Genomic DNA, 26,440 nt, shown 5'->3' with positions numbered 1-26,440 from the left:
TAATTCCAGAGACTGCTACCTGCTTCCTATCTCCCTTTGCTCAAAAATTAAATGCGGATGTGCCTGTGCTCCTGCTATAATCATCTTCCTCTGTGCAGAGGGAGTGCGGTGGGAATGGGAGAACATTAGAATCTTCAAAGAGGGACAATTATTGAGGGAACTAGATTAATGAGGTGTCATAACAACTTAGCCGGATCTGCGACTGACCTTTCTCATGGAGAACAGGCTTGATAAATGTAGTTCATTACCAAGTTCTGACATGAAAATAGGATCACACTCTGGGCTCCTCGGCAGGCTGATCAATATTTTATCTGCCAAAGCAGGCTTGGTCTGGGAGCAAAAGGAGCCCCACGCATGTGCTGGCAAGGAGCCCGAGGCCAGGGCCAGGGGCTGGCCAGGGCGGCCCTGAAGCATGGAGGGCACCTGGGCTGGCAGGAAGGTGGTCAGGCCCTTCGCAGGGCCTGTCAGTGATGCTGACAGTGTCAGGCTGCCCGGGACCTGCACCCTCCCTCCCTGAGAAGCCCCCGACGGGGCCTGCGCACTGGCGGTGGGGCGGAGGGAGAGGGTCAGGACACGTTTTCTCTCCTGTTTAGCCATGAGCACAGATTTAGTTGCCAGCCTGTCCCAGGCCCCACAGTAAAGGGGACAAAGACAAATGAGCCATACCCTCCACGTGGGGCTTCCAGCCCATCTCACCGAGAGAAGCCCCCAGGCCTGGCCAGCCACTTACTAAGTCCTCTCACATCTCCTTCTGTGTCATGACCCTGGAAGGCAGTCAGAGGCTATTGTTATCCCCATTTTAAGATAGGGAGTAGAAGTAGGAAGGGCAGGGGAGTGAACACCTTTCCTAAGGTCTCACAGCTAAAGGCAGATGGTCTCCTGATCCCCGTCCAGCGCTCTGTCTGGCCTTGTGGTGACTGTCATTAGCAGTGTTGGTATCAGGTAGACATGGCAGCCTATGATGAAGTCTGTCTGCACCTGAAGACCTCAGACAAGGTTGTTACAGGCTGAGCCCCTCACCCTGGCTGCTTCTTGCATGAGACAGTCTTCCCTGGAGCCACAGGACTCTGGCCCTCTCATTCAACAAGCATTTAATACTGTAATGCTGCATGGGGAACTGCTCAGAACATGTAATCCCATTGAGGGGACGTAGCAGCAGCCCATCCAGTTTCCCTCAGTCAACCCCAGAGGTGATGTGCAGCTTGGGTGGATGATTCCCCATAACACTTGCCAAGAGCCTCCAATCCCAGGCACCTGCATCTTCAGCCTGAGGGCATTTTCTAGTCTCAGGCGAGTGCTCATCCTCATTTGGGAGGTCCAGAGCTGCTATCTGGAGGTGATTAATTCCTCCAGGAGCAACCTCAGCTAATAGGGATGGAAGTCGGTAGAAAAATATCCCGGCTCCCTCCCATCTCAATGGGGCAATTCTGAGGTGTGCTCTACACAGTGCCTCTGAGGTCCCCCGTGAGATCGAACCCCCATTGTCCACAGTGACAACCCACTCATGAGTGCACCCTTTGTTGGCTTTTCTCCCTTCCCAGTCTCACTTCCTGTTCCTTCTAGCACTTCTTGGGATCATCTTCAAATATGCCACTTGCCCCTCGAGCCTCATCTCAGGGACTGCTTTAGGGGAGCCCAAACTAAGGCTGGGGCAAGCCTCACCCAGAAAGGATTTCATAGCAGGGAGAAGGAGAAGGCAGTACTCTGTGTGTGTGTGTGTGTGTGTGTGTGTGTGTGTGTGTGTGTGTGTGTGTGTCTGTGTGTAAGTAGACAGCCTTCCTACAGATGGCGGGTCGGGCCTGAAGACAGGAAGAAGGAGGTGGGGCAGCTTGAGAAAGGGCAACGGTGTTCAGAGCACAGGGAGTTTCCAGCTATGGAGGGGACATCCCTGAAACTCTCTAAGCCTCACCATAAGGCTTGACCTAGCCAACGCTACCACAAAGGCAAAAACAAAATCCCCACATTTATGACAACACAAATTTCTCTTTACCTGGAAACCAGCAAGACTCAGAGGAAACACTGAAATGACTTTCCAAACATGTGGGCAGAAACCTCTGCAGTCCAAATCACGGCGGTCCTACCCTCTCATGAAGCAGGTCCCCTGCAGGTCCCAACCTGGCAGCCCTTGCTGAGCCTCGTTCAAGACACAGACCTCAAGGTTATATACAAGCATCCCACCTTCTCTCTGGAAGAGTCACGCCTCTGGATTAGTCAACACAGAAGTTCAACTGTATTCCGAGTCTCCCCATCCCAGGCTGAGCTGGAGAGGCCCTGGCAATGGGATCTGGGCCCTGGCTCAAGGCTCCTCCTGGCCACTGTCATTCTCAACATCATCTTGACCATCACCCACAGGGGCACCAGGGAGGGGTGTGGTGGTCCCCAAGCTTCTGCCACACACCTCAAGGACCTTCCCTCTGAAGGAGCCAAGTATCCTGTGGGCCAAGGCTAAAACTGGCCCTGCCTTTGTCTGGAGAGCTCTGACTCCCTCCCTCCCTGGGAGCCAGGCCCCAAACACACAGGGTCAGGGCACAGGCAGTGATGGAGGTGAGGGGTGCCAGCTTAGGTCATCGATTTTTAAGCAGAGGCCAAGATGAGTACACCAGATAGAGATTTGGGTGAAGAGCACTCCAGCCGTGAGAAGCAGTCAATGCCAAGCTCCAGGGCAGGAGCATGCCCAGTGGTCAGTGCTGCTGAAGTCATCCCTCCACCTCCGCCCACACCCCCTACCTCTTGCAGTCACCAGTGTGGAATTGCTGGGCACGTGGGCAGGGATGACCGGTGTGAAGATAAGAAAGACATGAACCTTGGGTATTAACACTTTCTTGCCCAAAATGATCGGAACTTGAGAACAGAAGATCAGAAAACAGACCTCAGCGTCCGCCCAGCAGGTGAGGGCTGGACTAGGTGGAAGAGCTCACTTCAATCATGGGCTCAGGGTCACCCGTGCAGAGGGCCCAGCTTCGCTTCTGGCCAGCAACGTGTTGACAGCAGCTACCTCTGAGAGGTGGATTTCGGGATGGTTTATTTTCTCTTTCTTTTTACTCATTTGCACTTTCCAAGTGGTTCTTTGATAGGCATGTATTTCTTTTAGAATCAGACAAATGTTTGAGGCTGGAAGCGGGGGAGGGAGCTTTAGCTGAAGACCATGTCCAGTGGTGTCCAAAATGCCCAGTGCTCCACACAGCTGAGTCACTCCTATCTGGCCCCACAGTGAAACCAGCTGGGGGCAGGAATGGAAAAAATAAAACTGGAATTTGGTAACCTATGACTTTGACACATCTTGCTAGGAAGATACCCATCCTGGAAGCCAAGGCCTGCTGTGGGGAGGAGAGCCATCCCGGGAGACTGAGCTATCCTGGGAGGCTGCAGCTTTGAGGCCTCTGCCTCTGGGGGCTGGAAGAAGGCAAGGAAGGAAGTTTCCTTCCCCCACCCCACCTCCAGCCGGATGGAATTCGGATGACAGAGGCAGGGAGTGAAGGCAGGGAGCAACCAAGAGGGCAGCCCTTGGAGATGAAGCACCAAAAGGCTTTTCCCAGAAAGAGAGTTTGGACTTTGGAATCTCGAGTGTTCACCTGCACAGCAGCAGAGTCCTCACCAAGGCCACCTTTCCTGCAGTGTCCACGGCCCTTCCCCAGTGCTATCGGGCACCAGAGGAGCTCAGAAATTTCAGACAAATGACCTGATTTGAGTTTGGGCAAAGTTCTCTCTTGCAACTTATTTAAAGCATGATTGCTCCTGGGATAAAGAAGGATTTAAGATTCCCTTCCTGGAGTCCCTTGGTTCCTCTCAGGACCTCAGTGACAAGCTCAGCCCGGGCATAGAGTGCCCTCAGTAAAGGAAAGAAAGGACAAAGGAAGTTTTCAACAGTGTGATGTGTGGTGCCGGCATCCTGCCGCAGTGCCCACACTTCCCCACAGCCGTGGAGGCTCTGCCTGGGTCACCCCACTGCCCTCTCCTGCCTGTCTTGTTTCACTCTCCGTCTGACTCAGCCCCTCCAGCCCAGCCACACCAGCTTTCTCCAGTCTCCAGATGCTGCATGGCGGCTCCTGCACACACAGTCCTGCGCTGGGTGTGCTCTTCCCTCCGCCTCCTCCCACAACTCCTCATCCGACAGTTCTCATCCTGAGCATCCCTCCCTTGGCCTCCTGCCACAGGCAACCACAGTGCCCAGGACTGGAAGCTGCCCACCTTTGGGCACACAGTGTGTAAATAAACACTGGTACAAGGAGGGCAGGGGCCTGGCCAGTGTGGGCCCTTGCAAGGGGCAGGACCATGGGCTCAGAGAGCTGATGCTGGAGACCTGGGGGACCCACCCCTTTCCCTCAGATGATTGACTTCTAGACATGCACATACCTTCCTGACTGGAAGATGTCTGCTGGGCAGTTGCCAGGGTGAAGGAGCCAGAAGTCTAAGCTCACAAGGAGCTGTGAGGATGTGAGGAGGGCCAGAGCCAGGGAGGATGCCACAGCACCCCACTTCCATCCCAGCAAGACCCACCTGGATGGTTTCCCCTGCCTGCCAGTGTTGGAGGTGTTGTCTAGCTGCAGACCCCTGCTCACAGGGGGACCCCAGCTACACCATGTAGCTCTATGAACTTGAGAATTGGGTTTGCCAGATGGTGACCCCAAGAACTCCCAGGGCACTCTCCATGCCTGGGCCAGACTGCCCAATGGGGTCCTGAGATGAAACAAGAAGCTCCCAGAAGGGAATCTTGCCCAGGGCAGCAGATAGGTCAGAAGTGGTTTATGCCCCACCAAGGTCCAGGAGGAAGGTTGGGGGACCTGCGAGGATGAGGCATCCTGCCCTCTGACCCAGCCTGGCCTCACCTTTAGGTGGCCCTGCTGCGACATGCTCTCCGGAGCCCCATTGCCCACCAGCGTATCTGAGGACAGCCTCTTCTCGACACCATATCCACCTGCTGTGTACATCAGTTTTTCAGTATCTGGGTATAAATGCTCCCCCTTCGGGAAGTCCTGGGGGCACCCCCAGTGCTGGCTCCTGCAGACCCTCCACACAGGCACACATCCATCACCATTTACCCCAGCAACCAGCCCCACCTCCTCTTTCATTCTGTACCCCAACTTCTGGTCCATTTGCCAGGACCAAATTTCAGCTTCTTTCAGGGAGTGAGGAGCTAGACTGGGGCAAAACTGTTCCTCCCCTTCCCCAAAACTGATCTTTATCCAGGCCCAGAAAAAGGAAAAACCCAGCAAGTTTGTAGGGGGACAAAGTCACTATTTTCAATACCATGTAGCTCTACAGACTTGAGAATTGGGTTTGCCAACTGGAGGCCCCAAGAACTCCCAGGAATCAATATCCTACCAGGCAAAAGAGGGATGCGAGCAAGGTGGGGGGCGGGAGAGAGGCGTTCTTGTCAGAGCACTAAGACTCCCAGAGAGCAAATAGATCTGATTATATTGAACACAACAATCGATTTTTTTCTAAATAAACATGCAGGAGGAAATGGTAATGGGCATCTGTTTCTGACGGAAATCAATTGACCCCAAATTGGAAGAAAATCTAGAAATACAAACAAGCACAAGAAAAAGTGGTTGGGCTGTCCAGACTTATCAAGGGAGGGAAGGAGGAAGGGAATGAGGGAGGAAAAGAGGAAGGAAGGAAGAGAGAAACAGACAGAGTTTCCCATCATCCCTTTCCCCCAAGTGGCTTCCCTGATGGTTGCTCTTCAGTAAATGCGGTTCCCATAATGACAAGGGAGACAGCAGCTATATTATGAGCCCCTACTGGGTACCACACCAGTGCAAAGCCCTGTATATGCCCATGTTATTTAGTCCTCGTAACAACCCCACGTGGGAGACACTGGCATCTCTGCTTCCCAGATGAGATCACTGAGGCACCCCACCCAAGGCTACATGCCTGATGACAGCAAACCTGGAGCTCAAACCCAGGGGACCTCAGAGCCCATGCTCTCTCCAGCACTTCTTCCTATTGACTCTCCAACTCTGGGCCATTACCTCAGACCCTAAACTGGCTTTGGAATTAAGGAGAAGAGCCCTAGGCTCCAGCAACCCATTGGCCTTCAACCTGGAATGGTCAGTGAGGAGCCCATGCCCATTCTCCAGGATTCAGCAAAGCCAGGCGCCGGGAGTACTCATCCCCCGGGGAGATGGGAAGTGGGGCTGGCTGGAGCAGCTGCCCTCTCTGCTAACCCTCCTGCAGCCCCAGTGGATGGGCTGTGCCCTGCGTGGTGTCCATCCTAGTAGCCCCATCACCAGCAAGATAAACTACGCCATGCTGCAATGCACCCCAGGCCTCACCTGCCCAAACACTGCACCGTTTGATGCCGTTCAGCAAGCATGCCTGGGATAAAACAAGCTGTGTACTTCAGTTTGAACGTTGTAGAGCTTCCTTTTGTTTCTTGGTCATAGACTTGTGTACATGTTTGTTTTGAAGTAATCTAGCTCTGGGAGGGTACCTAATTAACATAAGCTGGGCTTATTAGTCCTGTTAACTAAAACTCCCTAATCTAGGAGGCCAAGTATTCAAAAGCAGCCTTTAAGGTAGGATTAAGGCAAAAACCAGCTATTACAAAATGGAATTGGGGGCGGCTTAAGCCTCTGTGGAGCTACCTCTATAAATTCTGCTGGAAGAATTTCCCATTCCATCTGGCACTCACTCTAGTCTGGCTTGTAGTAGGTGCTCAATAAATATTTATCAGATGGACAAACAAGGTTCCCTCCAGTATTTGCATCATGTGTAGCATGCGTTCCATGTTCAATCAATATTTATGGAATGGATTGGTGGGCAGAGCACAGGCAAATCCTATCGACTACAGCTGCACTGTGCGCTGCACGTAGTAAATGCCCTGTGACTATTTGTGGGTGGAATGGATGAGTGGACAAATGGCAAGAACGTTCTCTCAAGACCATGGAATAAGTCTCACTATAATAACCTCATCTTCTCTTTCAGGTGACACGTGCACCATGGCCGGCTATGCCCGCTTGAAGAATGTCCTTCTGGCGCTCCAGACCCGCCTGCAGGCACTCCCAGAAGGAGACAGCAGACAAGACCCTGCCTCCCAGAAGCGCCTCCTTGTGGAGTCTCTGTTCAGGGACTTAGATGCAGATGGCAATGGCCACCTCAGCAGCTCTGAACTGACTCAGGTGGGCATGGCATTCAGTGAAAGTCACATTATGGAGGAATCCAGTTTGCCATTTCCCACCCTCCACCCCGCACCGGTGTCTAAGAGCTTGTTGTGTTCAATACCTCTGAGAACATCTCACAAACAAAATGAGGTCAGGTTCTTCTTCCCACCAGCCACCTTCAGCCACTATTTACAAACAAGCTTTCAAGCCCTCTCAGCTGTCTGGCAAAAAACTCACTTCAGAGGGCCTGGTCTCTGATGTTTTAACTAGGAAATCAATCATTTCTTCCTTGAGTCCTTTACTTTCCTCAGCAAAAATGTTACAAGGAAGCAGTGCTTGGTTTCCATCGAACACCGTTGGAGCTATAAACTGGAAATCCCCAAGTCCTCTACCTTAGGACATCACCGTTCCTTGGTATCCAAAGATCAAGAACCCAAACCCCAGCCTGCTTGTTTGCAGATAGCCCTGTGTCTACCCATGGACCCCCACCAAGCCCTGTTCTCATCTGGGGAAACACCTGCGTTACACCCTATGGTTTGCCTCCCTCCCCGGAGACTGCAGTGTTGAACACAGCGCACATGTCCTTTGTCGAGCTAACTAGACACCTGGTTAGCGTCTGCAGCACAGAAAGCAAGGAAAGAGGGACCTCACTCACAGGGGCCACAGCCACAGCCTCTGTCAGTTGCAGGGAGGAGCATGTAGGGTCCCGAAGGCAGAAAAGCTGGGTTGGGCTGGAGGGGTCTGCATTCCTACTTCTGCTTACTGGTTTGTTTCTAAGGGTCTGGAGCCCTAGAGCCACATAAGGCAGGTGCAAGCTCTGCAAGCAGAGTGAGATCAGCCTCCCCAAGCTGGGTGGTGAGGGGTGGTGGGCAGCTCTTTTCTGGAGACCACAGACTGTCCACCCAGAGGATGGACACTAAAGACAGGTCCCCACCTTTGATGCCATTTTAAAGAAATCTTACACATGGCCTAGGAACCGTAGGGTGGGGAGTGCCCTAGCACTCATTGAGCCATGTGCTTGGCATTGAGTGAGGCCCTTGACCTATGATTAATAGACACAGAAGAGTTCTTTGTAATGTAGGATAGTGGCAAAGAATGCAGCCTTTAGGGTCAGACTGCCTGAGGTCAAGCATGTATGCGCTAGTGGACCTTGGGAGATGACCTCGCTTTGCTGTGCCGCTGTGTTCAGCTGTGAACCTCATAGGGTCATCATGAGGGTTAAATGAGCTAAGACAGTGAATGGCTTAGAGTGCTGACTGGCATGTGGTATGTTCCTTTTCTTTTCTTTTCTCTTCTTTTAGACAGGGTCTCAGTCTGGCTAGAATGCAGTAGCACAATCTTGACTCACTGCAGCCTCCTGAGGAGCAAGAAGGCTTAAGCCATTCTTGCTCCTCAGCCTCCTGAGTAGCTAGAATTACAGGCTTGCACCACCACACCTGGATAATTTTTGTATTTTTAGTAGAGATGGGTTTTCACCATATTGGCCAGGCTTGTCTCAAACTCCCGACCTCAGGTGATCCACCACCATGGCCTCTCAAAGTCCTGGGATTACAGGCGTGAGCCATGGTGCCTAGCTACGTGGTATGTTTCAATGGAGAGAGTCATCAGTATTGTTGTCATCATCATTTTTATTATTATTATTATTTCCTCCTTAAATCTTTCCACCATCCTCTGCTGTAAGGAGGGGACTACTATCATCCCACTTCACAGATATTTTCAGATGATGAAACTGAGGCCCTAAGAAATCAGACAACTTGCCTGAGTTGTTCACTGCCTGGGACATGATGGAACTGAGATGAAACCCCGGCAGGCTGAGTTGCGTGCACCTGCTCTCCTCAGGGCACCCAGAATCTCCCTGGGGAGAATGGCTCCCACCAAGAGGCACCACATGGTCCTTTCAAGGTCTGTAGGAACAGCAGGTACCCACAGAACCCTAGTAGGAGTGGCCACCAGAAGTTCTGGAATGTAGGCCCTCCGTTCCAGCCGGTCCTGAGCCTGCTTCCAGGGAGCATGGGAATCTCAGATGACTCTGCTCTGCTCATCTATACCTGAGCGGTTCACGCAGCCCATTCAAGACCTGCATCCCTGGAGGCTTGCTGCCCATGGCCCCCAGGGCAACTGCCCTGCCAGCATGTCACCACCTCCATCAGCACTAGGCCCCAGCTCTGGCTAAGACCCCAAGGGTCAGAGCCAGGGACCTACAGGTGACTCAGGCTGCTCTGGGAAAATCCCAGGTCCTATTGGTTACAGCTACCTGCAGGAAGAACCACTTGGCAATTCCTCAAACTACCGTGCAGGGAGCGCCAAGGGCAGGTGGCATCAGCTTGTCTTGAACAGAGGTCGCTATGAGCCTTTGGTATCCAGGCCCATGTGGCTCCCAGGTATCCACCAGGTAACAGAATCTTACCAGGCACTTTGTTCTAACCTGGCAGATATATGGCCCGAGGCACCTGAAGCCATTAACAAGCATGGTAATTGGACTATGATTTCCTCTTTAAAATTTAATATAGTTAAAGTCCATTTCATAAATCTGCCAAGCAGAGCCCGGCTAAAGTGGGCCTTTCCTTGACACTGAATCAAAGGTGCTAGGGAAAAACTCGTCAGTCCTATAAAAAGTTAAGCAATTTCCAATGCAGAAATAGACAAAGGGAAATCTCCATCTTCGGAAGATTGATCTCAGGCGTTATGGTTGATCTCCCTTTTATCGAACACTCTTACTTGCTGGGTGAAGGGTCATTTTTTTAACGTTATCACATTAAATTGCCTTTAATACAGCAGACCAAGCTGAGAATGTTAAATAAAGAGAAAACGCCTCTGCCCCCCACTCCCCAACAAAATAAAATAAAATCATTTTCTTCTGAGATTTCCTTCTGAGCATTTTCCTTGCAAGACCTTCGGTTCTAGACACACTGGCCTCTGGCTATAGCTCCAGCTGAGTGAGGGTGCCTGGAATTTCTACTCTTAGTTACCTTGCGACATGTGGCTGATCATGCTGGGCAGGCCTCTGTGTCCTGTGGCTCAGACCATAACCAGAGAGGAGTTCTCAAGAGCCTCCGTGCCAGAGTTACAGGGGTGGTCATCTGTGTCCCAGGCAGGACAGGGTGAAGCTCAGGTCTCGGTGAATAGAATGGAGGGGTCTGGGAGTGTGCTGTGGCCAGGCACCATTGCCTGCCATGGGTAAGGGCTGGTAGGTGAATGGATGCAGCAGTGACCTCCAGGTCTACACAACTGGAAGCTGGCAGACCTCGGTCCTCACACTGAGTTCAGCCACTGTTTGCTGGATTTATCTAATGGGACCTTTTCTCTCCTCTCTCCCCATCAATGGCACACAGGTAGAGCAGGTGACCTCAAGGATTCCCATCCCAGACTATCTGGGTCTGTCTGCCCAGAGAGGGAAAAGACAGACCTGGGCTCTAGTGTAGACTCTGCCCCAAGCACTGTGTGAACCTGGGAAAGCCACTTCCCCTCTCCAAGCCCCAGTTTTCTCATCCATAAAATGAAAGAGTCAGACAAGACAAAACCAAAGAGCTTCAGGTGCTCCCCAAGGCCCACTGAGCTGTCCCTGGATTCCCCCTTGGCCTGAGTCATTTCCAGCAATGCCCATGACTCTAAACTCACCTGACTCTGGCCTTTTTCTCCTCCTCACCCCACAGCACGTGCTGAAGAAGCAGGACCTGGATGAAGACTTACTCGGTTGCTCACCAGGTGACCTCCTCCGGTTTGATGACTACAACAGTGACAGCTCCCTGACTCTCCGAGAGTTCTACATGGCCTTCCGTAAGTTGGGTTCCAGTGGGAAAAGGGCTTATTTCTGCAGGTGCTCCTGCACCAACATGCTGCCGGGTACCTGGGTCTGTCCTCGGTTGTCTCCCAGGTTGGTTTCTTATACAGAGGAAAGCTGTTGAATCTGTTTTGCAGCAAGCCTGAGGTTTAAGAAAAGGCTAAATGGAGAGTGGATGGGGCCAGGGAGGGCTCACCCTGTTCCTTTTGAATAAAGATTTTTCTCAGTCTTTGAGGGGCCCAGGACTGTAATTGAAGCATAGCTGTGAGGGTGCTGCGAATACCCTTTGGAGGGTTCTATGACTGAAGGAGAAGGAAGAAGATTTTAGGGATATCCTCAGGCTATGGCCTGGCCACGTGGGGAGCCCTGCCTGGAGAAAACAAACCTGCAGGAGGGCCTGGAGGCCTGGCCATGCAGGGGCAGGGAGCAGCGACTACCCAAGGTCAATGGAGAGTGAGAGTCCAAGGTGAAGAGAGGCAGAGCATCCCTGGAGAAGAAGGGAAAGTGGGTGCTCTTTGAAAACAGAGGAGGTACTCTGAGTGCCCCTCCAGGGAGTGCTTGGTGCATATGGAAGTGGATGGGGCCTGTGTCTTTTACTTGAGGTGGTCTTCCAAGAGATTACATTAACCACAGGCGGTGCTGGGACAGGGCTTTCAAGAAATGCAAGATACAAGAGCCCTGCGGAGCTCCAGGCAGGGGTCATCAGGAAGGAAAGGAAAGGATGGTACTGGGCCTGTACTGGAGACTAGAGGGGACATTCTTGGCCCAAAATAGATGAAGCCCCTTACATTGGAAGATATTCAGGCTCTGCTTAAAGTGGGCAATGCATACACACTTGGGTGTGACCTGCCAGCTCACAGTTCCTAAATGCAAGCCCTGGCATTCAGGAGGCGCGTGCGAGCCCACCCCACCCCAGGGGCACTGAGTGCCCTGAGCCACAGAGCCTGGTATCCTCCCTCAACCCCAGCCTTTACATGGAGTCCCATTTTCCAGCAAAGTATTCCTGCTTCAGAGCGACATCTCTTTGGGCTGTTGTTATTCCACACCTTCACAAGGCCTGAAGAGGGGTTCTTGTGATTTGTTGGGAAGAAGGGCTCTTGTGGCAAATAGAGAGGTGCTTGGATGACATGAGAGAAACAAACATGATTCTTCCCTATGGGAAGCGTTTGTGAGCTTGGCGTGGTTGCAGGGGCCTTTCCAGTTCATATCATCGTTAGTACCAAAGTCCACCCCCTGGTTCCAGCACTTCGCTTCATTTACTGTGATTGTTCAGGGTCCCTGTCATCTTCCTCCCTGCCCACTAGTAAAACTCATACCTGCTTCTGCTCATTCATAAAAGGTGAGAGTGACTGATAGGCTTATCCTGCTGTGGAGGTGTTTGTCTTGTAGGCCAAAGAGATTATTTCCAGAAATACATCTGGAAATACATTTGGAATGTGTAGAAGTATCCACAGCTCCCCACACTTGGTTCATGAGAGCCCGTCATTAAATGTTCAGGTATTTTGCAAGCCAACAGTTAAACACTTGGTAGCTTTAAACTGGCCACGTTGGGAATATTTACACCATAGAAATTCACACCACACATATGCTACCAAAAAGGGGGAGGGGGGACATTTTTTCTTATCTATGGAGCCAGTTGTTAAACACTGACCTGCATGTCACTGGACAAGACCCTGTCTCCTGTCCTTGGAGTCCATTTCTGGCAATATCCTCCCCACCTGCCTCCCCACACTGTGACTCTTTGATGATTCCATGGAACATGAACAAGAGTTGGCTAGAGCAGCTAGGGCAGGTTACAGGGACAGCAGCTCTCCAAGTCAGGAAGGCAGCAACACGTGGTCTGAGGATAGCTCCAAGACATTCCAGAAACGCTTTCTGAGTCAGACCCCTCTGCCAAAAGAGTTATGAAGGAAAAGCTCAGTGCCTTCTAAGAGCCAGAGGCCAAGACTGGACTTCAGGGATTTGGGGGGATACCAGGCATCATTACTTAATGTCCCAGGATGTCATCATTAAGCAGAGAATGGCACTGCTTGGGCACCATCTTGGTACCTGGTACCACAGCAGCCTCTGCTGCATGAGCACAGTTCCTAGGAATGGGTCTGGGGCCAAACAGCAAGCTCTTGGCTTTCCTCTAAAGGAAATGGAAGCGTCCCTATTGCCTATGGTGAAAGAGAAGGACTCCCCAGCTTCCCTAGTAAGGTCATTATAAACATGAGCTACACTGGAAAGGGAGGGACGTCATCGCCTGACCTCCAGCCACATGTCTCATACAGAGCAATGTGGCGTCAGCTCCCTTCGTTCCTGGATTGTTGTTTGAAAAGCTTTATAATCTTCCATTTTAAAGCAAATTAGATTCTGCTGTTGCCTTGGACTTGTTTTGAACCAGACAGCCAAACCATTCATCACAGCCCAGCCCAAATAATAGATATGCAATAAAACGTAAACTCGCAGCCATTAAGGAAGCCACAAAATGAGTTAACCCCCACTATAAAGGCTTGACATGCAGCCATTTGGAGCCTACAGGATCAATGGTTTTTCAAAGTCACAGGAACTCTCAACTAAATTCCCATAGCTCTGGGAATAGATTTATGGTTCAGCAAATTTTAAATAGGTAATTGAAATGAGACATATAGGTACAAATTATTACCCAGCAATCGATGGGCATTAAAGAAATCTCACTAAAACCCAGAAAGTAATATCTCAAACATTTCAGCAACAACATTCTGGATTAATTTTAGAAACTGTAGCTGATGGGCTGGCAGAGACTGAGGCTTTAACATTTTATTTTCTAGTCTCTCTTTTGCTAGCATCCTTGGGTACAAGGCAGGGTGAGGTCTGTGGGGTGTCTCCAGCTCAGTAACCTACTGACGCAGAGTCAATCTCTTTACTAAGGGATGATGGGTTTAGGGGTGTTTTCCCCAGAGAAGGAAGTTGTATTTATCAGTTTTTGCGGTTTGTGGGGGTGGTCTCCTAAATCACATCTTCCCATGCAACTGGCCTGGCCCTGCTGGGCCATGTTTGCCATCGTCTGCAGCCGGTGGCGGGTGATGCTAGGAATCCCACAGCCGGTGGCTATTCCTGCTGAACTGGTTCGTGGTGGGGCTGCAACCCATTCCTGGCTCTGAGGAACAGGTGACCCTCATCCAGGGTGGCAGGCAGTGGCTAATCATGGGAGTAGTTCAATCTCTTTCTGATTGTCATATGGAGCCAAGGCTCCCAATTGCCTCTCTCTGTTCAGGGACAGGAATGAAATATGAGGGTGCCCCCCATTCCTCCTTTTGTCAACTAGACATTCTCTTTGCATTGCTTTGGCTTGCTGAACCACAGGCTGATCTAGGAAGTAAAGGCACAGTGTCCTCCTCCAGCACGTGCCCTCTGCCTCCCTTTCCCCATGCCACCCCCCGCCACCCCAATAAGGAGTGGTGCCACCTGTCCCTGACATGGCAGAGACCCAGGCTCCAGGGTTGCCATAAGCAGGATGTGTGCTGGCCCTGTCTGTTCATCATAGTAAATTAACCTCAAAGTTGCTCATCTAAAAAATGTCTCGATAATGCTTGGTTTTTGCACTGTTCTGAATGCTCAGGTTGGGATCAGGGGAAAACACGTTGCTAAAACAAGGATTTTTCTGACTTTAAATTCATTGCAAGTTTCTTCTGCTTTTTAGAAAATAGTTGTCCTTTTAATTACTCCTCTGAGAGCAAAGCCCATGAATTTGTTGGCTGCTTGGGAAGGTTTTGAGCAGCTAGCAGTGCAGGATAAAGGGCTTCACGTGTTAACAGCCCGGGACCACACAGGCAGAGTGTCAGGAGGACCTGGGGTGCTGAATATGGGGGAGCCAGACAGCCTCCCTCACTTCTGGCATGTGTAAGCTCCAGGCAAACAGAAAGGAAAACAGTGTTTTCACCTACAGCACTACCACTCTAGCCAGGGCAGCTCTATGAAACAGATGATGTGGTCCCCTGGTGAATTTACAGCCGTTTTTTCACCATCACTGCTGCAAAATGAAAGGAGGGTGCAGCTTCACTTTCCATGCCACTGTACTCTGAAACTAACAGTGCCTGGCCCCATACCCAATTTCCGCACACGCTATCTCAGCCAGTCCTCACACCCACCCTGTGTTGAGCAGGATGGTAAAATAAGCAAACACGGGCATCCTCACTACCCAGATCTATCTGGCTCTCTATCTGTGTAGGGTTAGTTGAGACGAGGAGCTTAGATGGCAAGGATACTGCTATGTGCTACTCCATTTAGTTCCTGAGTTTTGGATACTAAGTAACAAGATTTTAAATAGCATGGGGTTCATCAAAAATTTTATCTGAATTTACTCAGCTCCTGAATTTGGAGAGCAGACAATGCCTATGGGCTGGTCTCGGTTTTGGTTGAAGCCGAGACTCTGGGTGCCAGTGAGCCCCCCAACCCCAAAGGGAGACACTGGTTTTCTCACACAGGACTTGCAAATAAAGTGGCCAAAAAACTGATTCACTGCCCTTGGTCCCTCATTTTCTCAGGGCCACAAAACAGTTAAAGCTGGAGTGGCCAAGGGAGGAATTGAAAATTGGAAGACAGAGGTGTGAAACTCACCACCCCCTCCCAGAGACAGAAGTGGGGGTGCTGTCCTGACTTCAAGTGCATAGAGAGGCTTCAAGGAGCCTTCCATGTGAGCTTGCTGAGTCTCCAGAGGCCAGCACTGGAGGACGGGGCGCACAGTCTGTGTACCATTTGAATGACTTTGCTTGTTAGTATCACTGTAGTTAGTCACAGGCTTAGTGCTCCAGTTGTATAAAGTGATACCCAACATTTAACATGTGTCAGCTCTGTACATTATGTCCAGTCTTACAGATGAAGAAACTGAAACTCAGGGAAGTAGCTAACCGAAGGTCACACAGCCAGCAGGTAGCAGAGTCAGGATTCAATGGGCACGTCTGATTCTAGAACGTTCTCATGCATTTAAACAAACTTTGTAACACATCTGCATTCTCCTTTGAAGAGACTCTCACTGTCTTCACAGTGATTTCCCTAAACTTCAAGCCCCAACTCAGTGGTCTTCTCCTCCAAGAGGTGTTCCTCAATTTCTCTTTCCTCCACCAAGCCCCACCACACACTTTCCTCTGTGTGCCCACAGCCCTGGGTTAGCAAGGCTGTGGCCTGATCGTTAGGAGTGTGGACTCCAGAGTTCAAGCTAGACTTGGTCTTGAATCTTTATTCTGCAACTAGCTGTATGACTTTGGACAGCTCCCCACCAGAGATTAAACTGAGCTTCAAGTTTCCTGTCTCTAAATGGGAACAGCAACCATGCACAGGGTTATTCAGGACTAAAAGAGCTAATTCATGTGAAGTGATTAGCATGAGACTTTGCCGATAGTAAGTGTTAGGCAAAATTAACCAGTCAATGATGGCAGCAGTGAGGGTGATGATGAAGATTTCCGTGTGTGCCCCATCGCCCTGTGCCATGCCATTGCTGTCCTTCCCCCTTCAGACCGTGGTCTCCCTGAGGATAGACGCTGCTTCAGTCATCCAGTTCTCCTGCTCAGCATGGGGTATGGCACCCAGGAAGTCCTTAGTAAAGCTCATTGAGGGCAAGAAAGACATGGAGAAACGCATCAGGCAAGCAGAGGAGTCCAGACATGCAGCTGTGGCCAGCGATCCCAGAGGGTGTCTGCATGCCTCCGGGGGGCCTTGAGAAAGCAGGGGCAGAGGAAGTGCCTTGTTGATGCTCCACAACTGGGACCCCTGATAGAGAAGCATCAGCATGGCTGGACCAGGCCAGCTGGATATCCCCAGCCCCAATATCCCTAATCACTGGATGAGCAACTGGGTGTGAGGGGAGCCCCTGCTTCTCACATGGGCTAATGACACCTTATTGAAGACAAAAGCAACTCACACTAGAAAGCTCTCATCCTGACCCCAGGGCCGCTAACTGGCCATTCGGCCCTCCTCAGAGTAAGTGCTCTGGTCAGCTGGCTGGCAAGCTGCATAATTACCTCCACCTCCAGCAACTGTGTGTGCCAAGGAGGGCTCCTGCTCAGCCCTGCACACCTGCTGGCCCACAGCCACATCCCTCTTGATGCAGCAGACCCTGGCTTCAGCAGCCCAGGACTAGCACCCCCACCCAGCCCAACTCCTGCCACCTCACCAGGAGGTCAGCTTTGCTGGCTCTGCAAATCTGCACATCTTGGAAATAATTCTGAGGCATTGAATATGGGCTTGTATTTCCATGCTGGGCCCTGGCAGGCTGGCAGGGCGGGCCTCTGGAGAAAAGTCATCGGCCACAAATACCCAAGATCCCCACAGATCAGGGCAGACATGTGGAAGGAAAACCACTGTGGGAAGGCTGGCGGGTCTGCTCAGAAGCTAGTGTGGACCGAGGCTCTCTGAAAGGAGGGCGAGCTCCCAGGCAGGGAGGGACAGGCCCAGTCTCCTCTCCCATCCATATTCTTGGCATGGAGTGGCATTGAAGGGGCAGGCCACCAACCAGAGCCTTTCAGAGGAGCCTGACCAGGGCAGGGAGAGCAGCACAAAGAAAGGGTCGGGAATTGAGGTCGGGAAGCTTAGGAGGAGGAAAACCGTGGAAGATGAGGTGGCATTAGGCCAGCAAACGCTCACAGAGCCCACACTCTGGGAAGCACCAGGCAGAGACTCAGCTGTGAGCAAGACCAAAGCAGGCTCTGCCCATGAGGAGCTTGCCACTTGGGTAGAGAGGCAGGGGGCGGGGCGGGGGGACAGAAAGATGACCCAATAAACAATAAACTAAGGGAGCATCCTGAGTGCAGGAGGACCAAATGTCCCCAGAGAAGTCAGGAAAGGACATTGGAGCAGAGACCTGAATGCCAAGCTGGAGATGACCAGGCAGAAGGTGAGTAAAAAGGCATCCCAGGCAGGTGGGGGCAGCGTGTAATCCCAAGAGGCAAGAGGCTCGAGTGAGGGTGGAGGCAATACCCAGGGTAGAAAGGCCACCACCACAGTTAGGACCCCAGGGGCAGAACTCAGAGGCCAGGGCTTGGAGAAGTCAGGCTTAGCTCAGCTCTGAGGGAGACCCTCCCCAGCCTCTCCAGAGTTGCCCAGGGAGTGGTGAGTTCCCATCACTGTAGGCTCGCCAGCCTACAAGCCACTGGAGAGGGGACTGAGTATCAGCCAGAGAGCTGGACATGGCCTTTGAAGGCCTCCAGTGATGACTGTCAGGACAGACAAGTGAGCAGAGCTGTTATCTAAGGCCTCCTAGGAACTGATGTCCTGGGGTCTGGACTTGGTCCTTCTTGGCTCTCCCTGGCTATATAAAGACAGAAACACAGCTGAGAGCATGCACCCTCGCCCCCACCAGCTGCCCCTGCTGTGTAGGAAAAGCCATCAGGAGCTCCTTGGCAAGTGTCTAAAGAGTCCTCATCCCCATGAAGAACAGGGTGGCAGGAATGGGGCCCCCTACCTATGTGTTGGGGTTCTGGGTGGAACAATCTGTGTCCCCCATTACACCACGGAGGGCTCAATTCTGAAGCAGAACTGATGAGTGCTGGTCAGTGCACCCTGCACCAGTTTCTTCTCCCACACTTGGAAATTTCAGACCCAGACTGTCCCTTTCCCGTCACAGTAGGTTACTTCTAACAGCTGCATGGTGGAGCCCAGCACTTTCTAGTCATTGTCTGGAGCTGAGTCTTCAAGCACTTTCCATTTTTAAAGATCCCAGCTGGAAGCTGTCAATGGCCTCCTCCATGCAGAGCAATTGAATAGTAGGAAATGAACTAATTACAGGTTGTTATTGAAAATCTATTATATACAAATTGCAAAGAAAACTCATTAAAATATGAAGCTTTGGTGATTTTTTTAAAACCCTCCTCTTGAAGGGAGAGGTGGGAGCAGGGTGGCTGGACACCTTGTCCTTTGCTATTCCTGGGGTAAGAACTCCCCCGGGAGCTGCAGAGCAGTCTCGTGTTCATGTGTCACACAGCCCAGGCTGACATCATGAAACTCAAAATTCTGCATGCAGCAGAGAGTTCTCTGAATGTTAGTAAATACCCAAAAATGGCTGCAGAGGAAACAAAGAATTTCATTACAAAGATATAAAATGAGAACAATTTAAATGTCAGCTTTTTACTAGGATAGCACCGTATCGTCCTCATAAATCTCCATGTTTTTGCAAAGCTTTTGTGAGGACTTCAACATGCAATTAAGCACTGAAGGTCACATTCCCCATTTCTCAGCTTGCTCCCTTGGATTGGAGTGTTGGCAGGGCTTAGGGTGGGGATGCCTGCGCCGTCCAGAGCTTGCATCTCAAGGATGATCTTTGCATGGCTGAGACTACCTCCCAAGCTCCAGGTAGGAGCCCAGAAAGCAAACTGAGGGAAACAGGGAGTGTCCCCCAGCCCTCTGCCTCCTTGGCCTGCCAGCACTACCCCTGTCTCAGTGTGGGTGCGGTGGTATGAGCTCTGAGGTGCCTGATTATGACCAGATGTCCTGAGGTGTGGAGAAGACCCACCGTGGCATGTTTCGGAAAGGTAAATCTTGCCTGAGGTTGTACCAGCCTAGGAAGGATGCTTAGGGCTCAGTCACTGGTTCTCTAGCTTGTTGATCTTTCCTTTCTCTCCAGTCCCCTGTTCTCAGGCCATGACCGTGCCCTACAAGACCCCGCCACCACTACTACAAGGCCCAGCTTGTGGGCTACATGGGAACAAGCTGTGTCCTGGGGTTAGGGGGTGGTGGGGATGTAAGAGGAACTCCACTCACCTGGGACATGGCGACTGACTGGGTGAACAGCTGTGGGCCACACTCAGGCCTGAGGCACTCAGAAGCCTCAACACCAAAGTGGCTCCTGATAGGAGCTGGCTGGAGAGCCAAGCCCTGGGACAGACAGTCCCTGGAGAGGCCGAGAGAGGTACTGGACGTCTGAGCTACTCTGGCCTGCCTGAAGCAGCAGATGAGGAGTGAGCTGGAAACCCCAGAAGATGGGCCAGTGCCCCATCTGAGATTTTCTCAGCATCGGCAATACTGATCCCTACTTATCGTGGCCCTTACTGAGCAGCTCTTCAGCCCCAAAGGCTAAGGAGCACCTCTGCTAGCCCAGAGGCCAGCCATTCCCACCCTCACTCTGGGTGGAGGACGGAGGCAGGCTGAGAGCAGGAGAGTCAGCAGGTGGTTGAAATACAGGCAGAGGCTACAGGACTAGTGAGTATATGCAAAGATCGCAGCAGGACAAGACAGTAACAAACCCACGAGGCACAAAAGGCCAAAGGGAAAGTCGGGGTGACCTCTGAGAGCCGCCAGGATGGTTATGGCCCAAGGCTTTTGCTCCAGCAGGAGGACAAGGCCAGCAGAGCAGGGGAGAGGAACCTAGCACTTTCCATGCAGTGGGCATTTAGCCTGGCACAGAGCACATGCTTGACAATCAGTTAACATAGGGATTAAAGACCATCGTGGACTTTTTCAAAAATTATAGTAAAGAGAAAATGTTTAGAGCTGTCGTGGCAGTTCCCAGAGAGAATGGACAGACCTGAGGGTTCCCCTCGATGGTGGAGTCATCCTATTGCCCATACGTGGCACATGGCGGGTGAGCGGCCTACCATGGTTCCACACTGTGGTCTGTGAGCAGTGGCTGGGGGACAGAGAGGGGCCATGGAACCTGCAGTCACCCCTCGGCTTGGCACCATGCTCCCGTTTACTCCCTGCTGTCCTGGTGGGACTTCTATTTCCCCCAAAGCTGGCCTTCTATGGGACAGTGCCAAGCCACCCTTAACGCCCTTTATAACAGCATCTGATGAGCCCTTACCAAATGCCTCCCAGAGGCTCTCTGGATACCGTAAGGAGACCCAAGGCAAGAGGTGGACTGGGATTAAAATGTGCTTTGCAGTTAAGTGTCTGTACCCAAGTCTTACCTGATTTCCCCTTTTTGAAGGACATGTGAAGTCAGAGGATAACAGTGGCTGTGGAAGTTGATCTTTCTGGCTATTTATTTGTGTTCTCGATAAGCAGGAAGAGAAAGGTCATCACAAGTGCAGCGTGGGAATAAATCAATGGGAGATCTTCCCTGTGGATAAAGGAGCAAATGTTCTGAGTCTGCGTAGAAGGAGACGTGCCTAACCCATATGCTCACAGCCCCGAGTTCCCATTTAGCTCACACAGGATTTGGTGGGGTTCTGGGGGTCCCAGACTTTTGACTTTACATCTGAAGGCTGATAGCATCTTTGGACCCTTGGGATTCTGATTTCGACTGGGACAAGCGATCACTCCTAACTAGTTTGTGGAACTACAGGCCGGACTCAGCAGGAGAAGAGTTTCGTTCTCCTCCACTCAGACTTCCCAGTGAATCCAAATCTTCCTCTGGCTGTGGGCTGAGGAGGGCAATGAGCTGAGGACCAGTCACCAGTTTGGTCACCACGATGAGGTGGCTTTCTGTCACTCTTTAGCATGGGGGTACTTGGTAATGGCTTTCCATTTCTGGCTTCAACCACAACTTCAACACTGATGGGACCACTGGATGGTTCCATCCAGTGCCCACTCCCCATGTAGACCCGCCCAGGGAAGGTGCAAGGGGGCCTCTGTGCTAGCGCCCAGGGCAGCCTGCAAGCTGTGCCCTTGGAGAGCCGTTCTTCTCCAGATGGCATGGGCAGTTTGTCCTCAGACAGGTGCTGCAGGCAGAACAACCGTTATACACTTGTTGGGACTGCAAATCGCATCCGGGTACAGTGGGAATGGGGCCCAAAGGACTCTCTCCCCCTCCACAGGTGGTGGGACAGGCAGTGTATGATGCAGCACCTCCGATCCCACCCCATGTTCTTCTGAGTGGCATCTCTGGGCTCACTCATCTTCCAGACCCCTTCAGACAGAGCCTCCACTAGAGAGTTGCTAATGGCTCTCCAGAGCCCATTGCTTCCCAGCAACCACCGCAGACTAAGCACTCACTGCCTGCCAGACGCCATGCGAGGCATTTGGCAGGCAGCCCCTCTCCTGACCTAGTTCCAAAAATAAAGAAACCGAGGCCCAAGGAGGCTGGGGACCACAGAACCCAACTCACAGCCAGGTGTGCCAGTTCCAGACCTGAGCACTTTGGCAGGACGCTGGCTGCACTCTCGCTCCAGCCAGGACTCTTTGGAGTCTTTGTGTCTTCCCCCGTGATGTGTGACTCTGGAGTGGGCAGAGGGTGGGCTCGGTGAGGCAGACCCTCTCTGGGAGCTGCTCACCTGTGCTGCTGCAGAGGGCAGGGCCCCTGCACTGGCATCCTTCCTGAGTCCTGAAGTCCATGTGTTGCAGGTGTTTTCAGCCACATTTTTCCTGGGTCCCTTTCAGATGACAGCATGAAAGGAGCAGGATTACTGTCCTGCAGAACCACAGCAGTTGACGCATCCAACCTCCTGACAAAGCTCAGGGCTTCTAGCTCCACCGAGAAAGCGGGGCCCCAAGCAGCAGACCTGTTACTCAGAACAGGTATCCCATGGAGAGCTGCCTCCTCTCAAACCCAAACCCCATCAAATATCCATCCCTTCTCAGCTCCCACAAATACATGCACCTCCAGAGATTCCTCTTCTGAGCCATGCCCAGCCCTGGTGTTGGTCCTGACCCTCAATGGTCCTCCTCTGTGCCATGGTGCTTGGAAATGTGCTGATGCTTGATAGCAGGTTCAACATCAGGAAACGATGGCTTGGAAACAAAAGTCACATCCCTGCCTTTCATGTATTCCGAGCACCCATCCCTTGGGGTAACTTGCTGACACCTTGGCAAAAGCTGACAGCCTTCAGAGGGGCTCTCAGGAAGCCCCAGGCTGAATACTGTCCAGGCAGAAGCTGCACCAGGCCACAGCTGGGGAGGCCACTGCTCCACGCTCAGGGCATGGTAGGGGATTTCAGGGGCAGTGGAGTCAACTCCTGCCTGGCTCAGACAGAACAAATGGGGGTGGTGGGGGAACTGGGCCTAAAAGGACTACAGGTTAGATAACTCAGCATCTAGAAAGCTCCAGAGCCACGCTGACCCAGGGCCCCACCACCCCTGACACCTGGAGGTGCTGAGTGAACAAGTGGACTTGGTAACAAGCAGACTCGGTCCCTGTGGGAGACTGCGGCCGCCGTGTCTCCTTCCTCACGTCCCCCAGTGCAGGGGGAGCAGAGTAGCTGCAAGGTGCGGCTGGATCCAGCCATCCTGCAGCCCAGGCCTCCACAGACACCCCTGAGGCTTGAGCGCTTGGAGTGTTTATAGAATGACTGTCCTGTGAATGATGGGCAAGTGATGGATAGAGCTTCCTGGTAAAGCTAAAGGCTTCTGAGTTTGAGAAAACACAGAAAATGTGGACTGTTCAGTGGCAGAAGGGCCAGCTTTGAGGAAGGCGGGGCTTTGGAAAGGGAGCAATAATGGCCACACCTTAAAGGCAGCCTTTGAGGCAACCCAATGTGTCCCAGGCTAAATGCAGATGACTGCCCTGTAGACAGTGTCCTGACTGATTGTATCCCATGCAGTTCAAAGTACTGCTCATTTATCCTGAGTCTCACCCTCTCCAGCCCCCCAGTCACAAAGCACCTATCTCCCCTTGCCTTCAACCAAAGATGTGCACACACCTTCCCAGACACAAGGAGGAGCGGTGATGGGGCAGCCTTTCCAGGAGCGCTGGCTTCTGCTGGTTGGAGAAGCAGTTGGTAGCTGCATCTAATTGGAAAGGAATGCGAATGGGCTTCCACTCTGGATGTTTCCCTTGCATTCTCTAAATTAACAATAAAGGCTTGGGCTGAGCACGGCCCCCAGACCCAGAGTCAGCTCTCCATCATTCAGAGGCTGACTGTCCACTTTGGAAAATTCATGCCAGACTCTCCACAGCCTCCCTGCCTCCCACCTGCCAGCCACCGCCTGGTTAGAATTTGAAGGCAGCCCATGTGAAGGGGAAGCAGAGACAGCACAAGGAGCGGGAAACTCAAAGCAGCTAGATGTGCTGCTGGTTAAGGGCTCCAGGCAGTAGTGGTTTTTGAGAGGAGGGAGGAACTCAGCATTAAATTGACATAGCGGAAGGGGCTGGGGACATCTGGCCATGCGGGCCCTTCCTGAGCCTTCGCAAGCATGTGCATACATCCCTTTGAAGTCAGGAGAGGTAACTGATCTTGCCAGACTCAGTCCAAGCCTATGATCCCTGGCCTCGAGACCACAGGCTCCAGCCCCTCTCTAAGCAGCCCTGGCCAGGCAGCTGAGCAGATGAAATATTCCCAGGCCCTCATCTTAGCAGCGTGACTTTAAAAGGTCTGCATTACACTAGACTGACTGCACCCAACCTGTTCCTTTTGAAAACAGTGTCTCAGAAGGTTCAGGCCCTTACAGGCTCTGTAATGTCTACAAACAAAATGTTTGCCAAGATGCCCAGGCTGCAGGGAGTGGTCCTCATCCCAGAGGAGCAGTGTGATTTTTACAGTGACACAGCCACAGAGGCTCTGGCCTGGGCCTCAGTCTCACCGAAGGGACTGGCCTCCTGGACTCCAGCCCCAGTTCCTGATCCTCAGATGATGCACTGATGCCATGGGAACTTCCAGGGTGAGTGGGCTGACAAGCGGCCGTCCCTCAGGTCTCTGCAGAGGACAATAAGCTTACAGAGTGAACTGAGACACCCCCACAGGTGCCACATGGATCAGCACCATGGCTGAGTTTCCTGCTCTCAGATGTGACAGACATGGCCTTTGAAGTCACAAAGCCAACAGGTTAGGAAGCTCTTGGGCTTCAGCTCTGAGTAGGCAGGAGTTTAAGGGAATGCACCAAATTAAAGCAACATGACAGGTGGATATTTGCTCTCATGTATCCATTCACGTCTAGCATCTGCCCCAGGCAAGTTCTAGACGGGGCCCTGGGAAGAGAATGGTGATGTGACAAGCCTGACCCTGTCATCCTGTCTGCAAGTTGATTGCTAAGAAAACAGTCCAGGGTCCACAGTGGGGAAGCCCACCCACGATGGAGTGTTGGCTGGATGGGCAGACACCATGCACCTGGTGTAGAGGCATCGCACGCCTCGGAGCAGAGCATTGCAGGGCTCCCCACGTGTTGCAGAGCTTGCCTCTGAAGCCACTTAATTAATTTCAGCTAATCATACAGCACTGATAGTTGATGCTAAGCTATTCTAAGTGAATTCATTAATGCTTGCAACAATCTATGAGAAAGGAACTATCATTATCCCCTTTTTATAGATAAGGCCCAGAGACACCATGCCAGAGTAACTTGCCCACTTCTCAGCTAGAGAGTTACAGGGCAGGGTTTAAACCCAGGAGTTCACCTTCAGAGCATATGCTCTTTTCTTTTTATTAGTGTACTTTAAGTGCTGGGGTACATGTGCAGAACATGCAGGTTTGTTACATAGGTACACACGTGCCATGGTGGTTGGCTGCATCCATCACCCCGTCATCTATATTAGGTATTTCTCCTAATGTATCCTTCCCCTAGCCCCCCACCCCTCGACAGGCCCCAGTGTTTGATGTTCCTCTCCCTGTGTCCATGCGTTTTCATTGTTCAGCTCCCACTTATGAGTGAGAACATGCGGTGTTTGGTTTTCTGTTCTTAGGTTCATTTGCTGAGAATGATGGTTTCCAACTTCATCTATGTCCCTGCAAAGGACATGAACTCATCCTTTTTTATGACTGCATAGTATTCCATGGTGTATATGTGCCACATTTTCTTTAACCAGTCTCTCACTGATGGGCATTTGGGTTGGTTCCAAGTCTTTGCTATTGTGAACAGTGCAATAAACATACGTGTGCATGTGTCTTTATAAATAGACAAAGCCTATGCTCTCACCTACTAAGCTCTGCTGCCTCTCAAGTCATTCTAGACAATTTTGGTCACCAGTGTCTGTTTCAGGAGACCCCTCTGGTATCTCAAATTTGGCAGGTGTTGGCCTTGCAGGTACCAGTGGCTAGGGATAGGGGACTGCTGGTCCCAATGCTGCCCACCCCACATGGCATCCTGTCCCACAAGGGCCAGCCCATTCAGAAACACCCTGGCTTCTAGAATCTGTGCTACCCAGCAGAGTCCAGGAAGGGCTACAGTGAGGTCTCAGCGGTCCTAACCCCAATTTGACAAGTACTTCCTGATGCTCCACGTGCCTACTCTACACCTCTGTGGGAGCTGGGGCCAGTCAGGAGCATGAGATTCTCATGAAGGAGGCAGGGAGCAGGAGGCTGTGTGGCTGTGCTCTGACATTTGTTATTACTAATAACATTTCCTGAGTGTTAAGCAGCTTAACGTTATCTCATTTAGTGACATTCAATCCTTGTGAAAAAGATACCACGTGTCTCATTTTAGAGGTGAAGAACCGGAAGCACAGAGAGATTAAATAATTGCCTGTGGTCACCCAGTAGACCAAAAATTCCAACCCATGCATGATGGCTCTAGCACTCCATCAGCACATCTGAGAAGGCCACCTGCCACCCAGGAGTTCCACCGAGCCTTGGCTTGAGGACAGGTGGAAGCACCCTCCTCTGCTCCTGGAACCCTGGGGCTCACACATTCCATACTTGTGCCTGATTTAATCATGAAAACCAAGTGTTTTCTTATTCAGGAGACTGATTCTTCCTCTGTCTGGCAGGGATGTTGTAATAACCAATTAATACAC

General features: G+C 51.7%; 1 protein-coding gene across 3 annotated transcripts in view; it reads left to right on the top strand.

Annotated features, from left to right (window-relative positions):
• The window catches only part of FSTL4 (follistatin like 4), a 435,486-nt gene that overhangs the window by 296,127 nt on the left and 112,919 nt on the right, over positions 1 to 26,440 (top strand). For all 3 annotated transcript variants that reach the window (XM_012441992.2, XM_064366315.1, XM_012442064.2), the window contains 2 exons: positions 6,931 to 7,124; positions 10,760 to 10,883. In XM_012441992.2, the coding sequence (XP_012297415.2) occupies positions 6,931 to 7,124; positions 10,760 to 10,883 (318 nt within the window). The remainder of the gene's footprint in view (positions 1 to 6,930; positions 7,125 to 10,759; positions 10,884 to 26,440) is intronic.

Source organism: Aotus nancymaae, unplaced genomic scaffold, assembly GCF_030222135.1.
Source record: "Aotus nancymaae isolate 86718 unplaced genomic scaffold, 86718_ANA_hifiasm-v0.15.2.pri h1tg000064l_1, whole genome shotgun sequence".
NCBI lineage: Eukaryota > Metazoa > Chordata > Mammalia > Primates > Aotidae > Aotus > Aotus nancymaae.
The sequence above is the reverse complement of the archived record's forward strand: the minus strand, read 5'-3'. Positions and strand labels throughout refer to the sequence as shown.